Source organism: Anarrhichthys ocellatus, unplaced genomic scaffold (genome assembly GCF_004355925.1).
Source record: "Anarrhichthys ocellatus isolate YVR2014 unplaced genomic scaffold, GSC_Weel_1.0 scaffold148, whole genome shotgun sequence".
Classification (NCBI taxonomy): domain Eukaryota; kingdom Metazoa; phylum Chordata; class Actinopteri; order Perciformes; family Anarhichadidae; genus Anarrhichthys; species Anarrhichthys ocellatus.
The window spans coordinates 82,831-93,999 of NW_022280178.1; the positions used below are offsets into that span (position 1 = coordinate 82,831).

At 41.8% G+C, this 11,169-nt stretch overlaps 1 protein-coding gene across 1 annotated transcript; it reads left to right on the plus strand.

Annotated features, from left to right (window-relative positions):
• Positions 1-6,415: 6,415 nt before the first annotated feature.
• Positions 6,416-8,923, plus strand: egr2b (early growth response 2b). Its single transcript, XM_031877776.1, has 2 exons — positions 6,416-6,775; positions 7,107-8,923. Exons 1-2 carry the CDS (start codon positions 6,613-6,615, stop codon positions 8,267-8,269), a joined length of 1,326 nt encoding a protein of 441 aa, XP_031733636.1. The 5' UTR covers positions 6,416-6,612; the 3' UTR covers positions 8,270-8,923.
• Positions 8,924-11,169: the final 2,246 nt, after the last annotated feature.

Consider the following 11,169-nt stretch of genomic DNA (forward strand, 5'->3'; position numbering starts at 1 on the left):
GATGGTGGATCCCACAGCCAGACCAGCTGAAAACATTATATTTTCCTGAATTTAGGCTTTTGCATTTTCTGAATGCTCTAGCATTATTCAAGCGACTCCTACCGAACGGTTTAATGCGAAGATGTACATAGTTACAGCCTTAAAAATGAATAGCAGCTGTGGTGCCACAATGTGGTTATAAGGTGGGATTTCAGCTGCAGGACAGCAGTGAAGGCCCAGGTAGAAAATGCACGGCCTGCCACTGCTTTAAGGAATAGTTAAGGAAATAAATGATTTGATTCGCTCTTACAATAAGATGAGAAAATGAGAAGATGGATATCAATCTCATGTCTGTGTGAGAAGGACAGAAGTGGAATCAGGATGTAGTTAGCCTAGCTTAGCATAAAGTCTGGAAGCAGCTAGTTGGGCCTGTCCAAAGAAATGTTGTATCATGTTAAATCTCAGTTGTTTAATTATTTGTTGAATTTAAAAAAAGACAATTTGTGGATTTAGGGGGAGTTACAAGCTGGAACCATTTGTTGACAAAGAACAGTGCTACGTCTCCATAGCAATGGTTGCCAGATCCAATCCGTGAACACAGGTTTTGTACCTCTACAGGCACGAAATATCATCTTCTAAAGCAAAGAAGTGTGCTCTAGATGTAGGTGTGTTTTATAACCTTGGACAACATCAGACTAGCTGGTAGGCTAACCAAGTCCTAACGCAGCTCCGTTCTCTGAGAGAGAAAGTGAATGAAAGTGAAGTGTAAATCCCACAATGTGGAACTGCTGTAACTTTCCATTGGCCTCACCTTGTACTACTATTCTGTTCTGATCCACACAGATCATGTGATCTCATTTTAAATTCATTTCAAAATAGATGTGAAATGCAAACATCCTGTGGGCAGTTTTAAGTTGACTTGTAAGAGTCATAGAGCTTTTAAAATGTAAATGAGGGTGGGAATCCTTGACAAAACATCTCTAAAAAATACATGTCTTCACTTTTCACAAATTTCCTCAGAAAGGATGAATTTGCTTTTGTACGTCAACAGAAGATGTTATTGTTTCACTTGGGATTAATGTTGGCTGTTGCTGGAGGAGAGGTTGTTTGTGGGATGTATTTTCTGGTTTAGGATTGTTTTTCTATTGTCGCTTTAATAGACAGTGTGTATCACACGAGAGGCAGGATGGAAGTTGTGTAGGAGTGATGTGGGTGAGGTATTATCCCATCAAATAAACACAAACTGTTTCAACCACACAATGGTGGATTAACTGAGGACAGGCCCGATAAATCTACCAAGTCCAATATAAATACGTTAATGTTATATTTAAGAACATTTCAATATATGAAAAATGTTTAATAAAAAGCGTGCCATCATAGGCAACTACTTGGTTAGGTTGAAGAAAAAATCATAATTTAGGTTAAAAAAACATCCAATATTTTCTGTGATATTGGATGCATTTTGACATAATTTCTAAAGTTTTGTTTCATACATATTGTTGCTACAACTGCCAATGTTATGGTCCCAGTTCATGTGTATTGAATGCTTTGTTTTATTTGTATCTGTCTAAAAAGGAAGACGCTCCGTCACGCTGACTGTCGGATGTCTGATACTTAATATGACTTTATAAGCGAGGTACTGAAAGTCCTTGATAAGCTCTCCGGTGCTCCATATATGGGCTTTGAAAGGCAACAGTGTATGTGTGGGGGCAGCCAGCACTGTTTGTTGATCTGTCAATTGAAGATGGCTGATTTAAATTTAAACCAAATTAGCATTCTCACTTTGACAGTTGCACTGTCATCGTCTCTCCACCCCACTAACACACATCCACACACACATATTTGCATGCACACACCCCAGATGCTGTACTCCCACACAAACAAAGTATGTGGGCTACAAAAGCAAACTGTTTTCAGTGTGGGGTTTTTTTCTTCTTGATGTCTGTGACAATTAAACAGAAGGGACATAATTGTTTATTCTGTCACATGAAACTGGTGGCAGTGGTCTAACCTGAGTGGGAATGCTTGAAAGTGAACCAATTCATATTTTAAGGTCAATAAGGACGATGCTGTATTGTCAAAAAGGTATATTATCTTCAATGGGTCCACAACTGCAAATTAAGAGCTGCTTCTTTTGTATTTTAACTTGTATTTTAACTTTTAACATGTTGTGGTGTTTTCTTGATAATACAATTTATTGATTTTATGATTTAAACTTGACCATCAGTTACAAAAGAGAAGAGATTCTGATATGTTGTCTAAAGTCAGTACCAAAGAAATACATTTGATCTAATCTAGAGTAGCTACTGTAAACCAATTGTCTACACAGTCACACAATCAGTCTGTAATAATAATAAAAATAATAATATGAGAGTATAAGTGCCTTCTGTGTATCTTGATCCACCACAGGCACACTACCAGTCACAGTATAGTAGGTATATTTTAGGGGCAGTACAGGGATTTCCACTGGGTTGCTGCTGCAGTAAGTTACAATAACTGTTTTGGGTTGATGTCAAATGTAAGTGATGACATAAAACTCTCATGTCTGATAATAAAGAGATGATCATCAGACTGGGAATTTTTAAAAGGTAATCGGGAGGAAAGTGGCCCTGCTGGCCTGCTAATGGTCTGTCAGTCCACCTGTTTGGTCTGGACCGACATATATAAACAATTGTTGGATGGATTGCCATGAATTGTTGTACAGACATGCATGGTCTACAGGGGATGAACCCTACTACTGTAAATGATTGTTCTGTCCTCTGGTGCCACGAGGTTGCCATTTTTGGTTTTTCAAATATTTCGAGGACTCTCAAATGGATTGCCATTTGGTACACACATTAATGTTCCCCTCCTCGTTCCTCTATGGTTTGTATTTAATGTTAATTAGTAATTGTTAGGATGCTTACACACTATAAATGTAAATGTATGCATGTTAACATTATCATTGAGAGCTTGTTAGCATTGGCATGAAACTCTAAGCCCTATGTACAGCCTCACATAGCTGCTAGCCCTATGTACAGCCTCACATAGCTGCTAGCCTTATGTACAGCCTCACATAGCTGCTAGCCTTATGTACAGCCTCACATAGCTGCTAGCCTTATGTACAGCCTCATATAGCTGCTAGCCTTATGTACAGCCTCACATAGCTGCTAGCCTTATGTACAGCCTCACATAGCTGCTAGCCTTATGTACAGCCTCACATAGCTGCTAGCATGGCTGTAAACTCTTGTTTATCCCACGTGCACATATTGTTGTGTACTTTGGTCTGCGGCTGTCTTTTCTACTTTGTTATAGGCCTCTAAGTTCCAATGAAGGGGAATCTTAATGCTACTTGTGATGAAGTATACTGGCACCTTAAGGTGGTGGATGGGCGTGTAGCACTGCTGACTATCATGCAGGAGACCAGAGTTTATTCTTGTCACAGACCAAAAGTCAGTGTTCAGCTTTTTTTAAACTGTAACAATGACTTTTCTCTCACATTAAGTTGCCCAATTAGTGTAATGCCTGAGTCAGAAGTGTTCTTCAGACTATGGTCAAACAGCATTAGAAACCTCCTCTCCGTTACAACGTTGGAGTTGGAGGGCTCTCCAACAAAGTTTGTAACTTGTTGAACCTTGAAGTAAACTGAAAGTGCCGTATAATTAGACTCAAAATAAATTTGAGTCTACACAACCGTATTCAGCAAATCACTCGTCGTGGATCCGTTCTATTGTCAAGCACAGTTTTACACTTAGCAAATCACTTCTTCAACAAAAACCACCTCAATCAAGCGTAAAAACGTTTTTGCGTTTTATCAAATGATGCCGTTTGTGATACTTTAAAATCGAATTGTCACCCACAATGCAACATTCCCGTTCTCTTGGCTCTATTTAATAGACAGCAGCATTTAGTATTAGTAACACCTGCTCACCATATCCTTCTTGACAGGCTTTAACGTGCTCTGGTGTTTACACAATATGTCCCCAACTATTTCACACAGCCTCCACTAAACGATGATGAAACAGTTAGAAGGACAATCCCTGTGAGAATTGTGTTTTCTCTCTCTATCTTCTCTTTCTTTTTCACTTCTCATCCACCTCCTGATAACACAGTCACACACACACACACACACACACACACACACACACACACACACACACAGAGCATCGGGGCATGTGTTAAATGAATAGAGCTGTTATTGACAGGGTCTATTGACTGGTGCGTTGATTGATGTGAAGGATGTGTGTGTGAATGTGACACTCTGAAACTATTTAAACAGCCGTCTCATTACTCACACCGTCTGTTAGATGTAGACACGTAGCTACAGGTTTGAAAAGCAGAATTGATGATCTATCAGCGCCCTTCTTTCAATTTTATCAATTTGTATTAGTATGTGCAGTAGTATCGGTAGAAAAGTATGAACACAAGCAGTGGTAGCAGTGATGTAGAGGTGGTGGTTAAACAGCATTAGTGGGTGTAGTACATCTGAATCAGAAAATAGCTTCCTTTGTGCATTGTGTGAGTAAAACAAAAAAAAGTATAAAAGCTAAAATGAGAGAAAAGAAAGAATAAAAGCGACACAATAAAATATCAGACCAAAACAGCAAAGCAGGTTGTAGTTGTAAAAATGTGTTTTTTTCCTGATTTTTTACTCAGGGCATACTCAAGGGATAATTGAGTGGAAGTGAGATGTGAAAATACTACGATGATACATCAACTGTTGAAATGTGCTCCGCTATACAAATGGCCTTACATATTTGATCAATGAAACAGCTTTAACATTGTAGAACATGCATCAACCTGTTTATTTACATCTGATTCTTGATTCGTTCAACATAATACATTTAGTCATTCTTAAGACATGTTTTAATCAAGACTACAGCCATGCTTACGCCTCTGTGAGGCAGTGCTTTCAGCTAACATGTGTTGACATATTTCACTCAGAACCACGAACGTAAACCTCTCGGTGGCTCTAGTCAACCTGCTTTAGCAGTGTGATCTGGACCAGGGATCGTGTGAGGTTGTAGCCCTGATGTCAAGAAGGCAATTGTGTAATAATCTGCAAACATGTTATGTATTGAAAATGAAAGTATTGTAGTCCCATTGTCCGTGTGACATGGCTCCCACTCCATGTTTTTATCAAGCTTTTGTATGTGAGGTATTTTTGATGTTTGAAAATAAAGAAATTGTAATTGGTATCCAGTGTCAGTAGCAGAAGTGTCAGTGAACGGTTCCCCTGATATCAATGAATATTTGACACCCTTAGCTCAGTAATATTCCTAAATTTAGATCACAACATGATTGAGTGTGCAACATCACACAAACACACCAAATGGAAACTGTATTCCACCCAGTATTATCTGTTTTCTGTCTGTCAACTTTCTCCACCCACGGAGGGACTTTTACGAGATCAAACAGAGCATGACGATGAGGGGGGGTTTGAGAGGCACACTTCCCATTGAGGCCACAGGAGGGCACACAATTCTCTGGGGACCAATAAACAGTCTTAACAAATTGTGTAGTATAACAATATTGATGAGGGAAACATTCGTTAATATGAGCAATAGCAGCATGTTGCCTTTATAACATATTATTACCAAACAACACCATGCTGATGGATCATACGTTTTAGGGTTTTTGTTTATTTTTCAAATCAGAAATCAAATCAATATGTCGTCATTTGCAGACCACTGTCACTTTCGCAAATCTTTTTTTTCACGTGTGTTTATTTCACATGGCCCGTCACCACCGCCTCTCTATATAAATACTGCTGTAACTATCTCCAAGTGACTAACTCGTCAGTGAACCAAATCTATTCTTTCCTACAGAGTCAGATGAGACCGACACAAGTTTCCGAGCCCGTGCACTCTATCTGTGGCGCTCAGGAGTAAATTCCGCTCCTCTGTCCGTCTCATTTGAATGCGGTTGTGCCAGGGCGGCTTTCTCTCTCGCTCAGCTCGGTATAACTCGTCACTTTCCGATGATCATATTCCGGAATCGAAACCAAATAAGGAGTATGGGGGACGTTCCCCTGCTTACCGGATTCAACCTTTTATGGGTTAAGAAGCTCAACCGGAATTCCTCTTCTGATATCAGAACGCGATTAGATAAAAGAAACACCAGAGTATTTAAAATAAAGAGTGTTTAAAATGAATAACAGCTGTGTTTGTGCACTGTGGTATATTCTGTCTCTGTGTTGTTTATGGCAGTTTATCTCTGTTTTGCGGCGAGTGGAAAGAGTCCGGGTTTATCTCCTGGCGCAGCGGGTTCTCCATTGACAAGTGATTCCCTTTGAAATCGTCACGGAGGCTGCCGGCCAATCGGCAGCGGCAGCGCCTCTCCCTCCACCCCACCCACTCCATATTTGGGTAATGACGTTGCAGCCCGCATTGAAAAGGTTCCCCATATAAACATACTAGAGCCAGGGCCGCCGTTCCCAAAAAACGAGTCACTTTACACGGTGTTGACTTTATCGCCAGAGCGCATGAAGCGCGCCAGAGACACGCTGAGCTCATCCTCTCACACCCGGTGACAGACAAAGACATGCAGTGGTGACCCACTGCCTCACTGTTGACTTTATTATATTAGCTTAAAGGAAAAAGAACAGAAAGACAGTACAGAGCGAGCAGACCCGGTGCTTTTTTTCTCTCCACAATGACGGCTAAAACTTTGGAGAAAGTGCCGATGAATCTCGGGGGGTTCTTGCATCCTGAGAGCGTGTACTCGGTGGATGACATCAGCTCCAGTTTGGCGACCTCCGTGGCTATCTTCCCCAACAGCGACTTAGGAGCTCATTACGACCAGATCAATGTCTCAGGTAAGATGACGCATGTGTAGAGAATTTTAAAGACAAATTGTCAGTTGTTCTAGTCTATGAAAAGTTGTCCATATGCTGAGTGTTACTGAGTGCAAATCATTTTACAAAAATGCTTCAGAAAATGTTTGTTTTTTTAAATTGTCTGTCATAATATAAAAGTTCGCTCACATGTTTGATATACTCGCAATATGGGACCAGAGTCCGTGCGTAACGGAAACGAGGCGCACCGGCCTTTTCTCACTTAAAGCCCACTTTCCTGTCAAGTGTGAACTTCTTAATGAACCGGGTTTGTGTTGCCTCCCTAACGAGCCGTTTTTGTTTCTGTTGGCAGATGGCTTGATGAGCGCAGACATGAGCGTCGAGAAGCGCTCTCTGGACCTCTCCCCCTACTCCAGCGGCTTCTCTCAGCCCGCATCCCACCGCAACCAGACCTTCACATACATGGGGAAGTTCTCCATCGACTCCCAGTATCCAGGTAACTGGAACCCCGAGGGAGTGATCAACATCGTCTCGGGCATCTTCAACGTGGCCCAACCGCCGCCTCCTCCTCCTCCCTCCTCTTCGGCGTCCTCCTCCCCGGCTTCCTCGGGATCTCCCAATCACTTTCACTCCAGCGGAAATTTGAGTTGCACCATGGCGGCTCAGAACCAGGCAGAGATGGACCACCACCATCACATGTACTCCCCTCCGCCTCCTTACTCCTCTTCCGGCTGCGGGGAGATGTACCAGGACCCCTCTGCGTTTTTGTCCACCTCTACCTGCTCCATCGCCTCTTACCCACCACCCTCCTACTCTTCGCCCAAGCAACCCGCAGAGGCGCCGGGGCTCTTCCCCATCATCCCCGACTACTCGGGCTTCTTCCAGCCTGCTTGCCAGAGGGACATGCACACGGCGAGTATCCAAGATCGGAAACCGTTCGGTCCATGTCCGCTCGATCCGTTCCGCGTCCCTCCACCCCTGACCCCGCTGAACACTATCAGGAACTTTACGCTGGGTCCGGGCGGTGGTGGCTCCGAGGGGGGTCCGCCGAGGCTCCCCTCTGCCTACAGCCCTCAGAACCTGCCCCTAAGGCCGATCCTGCGGCCCAGAAAGTACCCGAACAGACCCAGCAAGACGCCCATCCACGAGCGGCCGTACCCCTGTCCGGCAGACGGCTGCGACCGGCGGTTCTCCCGCTCCGACGAACTGACCAGACACATCCGCATCCACACTGGACACAAGCCGTTCCAGTGCCGCATCTGCATGCGCAACTTCAGTCGCAGCGACCACCTCACCACGCACATCCGCACGCACACGGGAGAAAAGCCGTTCGCGTGCGACTTCTGCGGCCGCAAATTCGCCCGCAGCGACGAGAGGAAGAGACACACTAAAATCCACCTGAGGCAGAAGGAGAGGAAGTCCTCCACCGTCTCCTCCTCGTCCTCCTCGTCCAGCAGCTCCGGGGTGGAGCGGCCGTCGGGCGCCATCAGCGCAGCTAGCGGGATTTGTTCATAGTTTCCCTGGAAAACGTTGTTGTCACCATGGCAGCGTGACGCACACTAACCTCTTAAAAGAAAAATAACTATTAAATAATTATTCTGAAACGGTTGTGAGATAGACTAAATACCAGGATGGGATTGAGCAAGAACTTCTGTGCGGTCGTGCGCAATTACGCACATCCACCCGTTCCTGATCCAGAACCGACAGAGAGACTGACACGAATGCACTTTGCCTGTACAGTCTACTGAAAACAAAAGTAAACACAGCCATTACTTCATAGGAATATACAAGGGCGGTTGTAATATAAAGTGGGTTGCTTAAATATCGCCAAACACATATTGAGCGCGCAACAGGCTGCGAGTTTAAATGTGTAATAACTGCAATAACGCTTTGAAGCAAGAGAACTGTTCTAAGTTATTGAATTGACGAAGTGTTTATTCTAACATGCTTGTTGATGACTATATGTTCCCTTTAGTGCCTTGCTGTGTGTCTTTTTTGTACACTGACATGGTTCAAGGACGCTTCTAATGCAATGTATATTTGTCCTTTAATATGTAAAGTTGGAAATCATTCTATTTTTGTACGCATTTCCTCTCGTGTAATTTCAAGTCAGTTGTGGTTCACGTGTAATACAATGTTGGAGTGTTAATCGTGTTGAACTCATACACTTCTTTTGTCGTGGTGTGTCTTTTGAGACTTATTAAATATACGTGGATGATAAACACAGCTGGTATCGGTTTGGTTTATTCCTCATCATGACTAACTAAAGCACAACAAGGGGCCATTGGGTGTCAGCGGAGATGCATTCGTGGAACCTAAACCGTCGCTGGGTTGAAAGTGGTGAATACAATTGTTTTATGTGTATATTTATATTTTTAAAAAACACTTGAGGATGGAAATCGGGGTAAAACCCGACTTGCGTCACCCGTGGCATTTGTGACTCGGAGTTTTCACCCACTCGTTTTTTATTTAGGTATCACTTCGGTTCTAAACAGGCGATGATCTGGTATGCACACTTTGTCAAAGTGAAGGTGACAAAAACAGACTGTCAAGCCAAACTTCAAATACACTTGCACAATAACAATATGTGATTATTTTTAAAATTTTAAAGGATGAGAGAAATACACCTTTAATTAGAGTACAGATGGACGGCATATCCACAGCATCCAGGCAGAACTGATGCAGCCCCCTCATTTTCTCACATATCATTTATTTAGTGAACAGTTAATCTGTTTTTCTTTAAAGGTTATTTCCATGTATGGAGGTTCTTCTGGAGAAATACCGGATCTTATATCGATATATTTACATTTATTTGTTCGTCTATTTGTCTTTTAAGCCTTAACATGAAACATATTGAGTTTAAAACACAAAAGTATTTCATTTTAAAAACTCTCCGGTTGCTAAAACCTAAAAATTCTCGGAATAAAATATGGAGGGAATGACTTCAGTGTTTAGGAACACTGAATTATAAATGTTTAAATTTGCTCCTTGAAATTCAGCAGGAACAAGCCGTTCATCATTCCAAACTTTTACCAGCTGATGTAAAATCAAAAAGTATTGTGTCTTTTGTGTGTGTGTGTGTGTGTGTGTGTGTGTTTTTATGTTGTGATATCTATATCATTTGTTGTGACTCATAATCTGGGCAGCTGTTTCCATTCCATTTACTAAATGTCTTTAGAACCATAAACACCAGGATGTGCTTCTTCTCAGGTGTAGCAGAGGCATTTATGGGACCTTCAGTTTTCACAATGGAACCGAGTTAATACTGAAGCTGTAGAGGAAACTTTACCAATAAGAACAATTCATTATTTCATTGTTAGGTGTGCACGGAAATATTGAAAATATAGAGTATCGCGACGTTATGTTATGTGGTACTGTATCGATCTTCAAAAACACTATAAATATTTAATAAATGTTTACATGCAAAGATGAACTATTTGATTTCAAAGATATGTGATCTCTCAAAGTAGTGCTGCTGTTGGATGTTACAGGCACTGAGATAAATGCAAATACAGATCTCACTGTTAAGACTTAAGACTGCATTAATAAGTCAACTTTATTTTACTCAGTTTTCATGCAGAAAGCAGTTTTCCTAAAATCTGATCTTAACAATTGCAGTATGGCCTTGCTTACAGTATGGCGGTATATTGAATGGTATCGCCTGTATCATGGTACGTATGGTATCGCCAGACTCTTGCCAAAACACAACGCATAAGGATTGTCATGACGATGCTATCTTTACACAGGAACGTCAGCAATAATGGATGAAAAAAGTCCAAGACTTTGGCTTTTGCTGATAAAAAATATTTATTGGCATTGCCCATCTCAATACATTTTTCGTTGTCATTTGTTTCTATTCAGCATATTTTTAGATTGTGATCATGCTCCTTTTGATCGGCTGTCACAGCTCGTGGCTCCAGTTCTAGAATGTTGCCAGCAGTCGATGACCAAGATGTAGCATTTTAAGGGGAGACTTCTCACCTGCTGCTCCCTTAACATAGTCTTGGTCTTCTTTCAGACTAGTGGAAAGAAAACATCCATTTTACCAATTTGTCTATTTGCGTCCGTAGATTTCTCCTAAATGTACCAAAAGTTACCATTAGATAATGCCTCATTTGCATATTTAATCACAACATTTGAGATAACTTGTAATAAAAGAAAGATATTGTCTTTATGTAATAAATCAACTGGGGAAGTGTCATGGTGGTATGTATTATTTAAACAGTTTACCCTATTCACCCGTAGTGTCTCCCTTAATAAACATTGACACTATGTGTGGATGGATTACTTTCTTTGGTAGTTCCTTGTAAACATCATTTACAAAAAGTGCCTGAATAAAGTATAGCTTTGGAGGTGATGGAAGGTGTAGTCTTCTAATGGATGTGTCTCAGACCTGTCCCTGCACTGCACACACA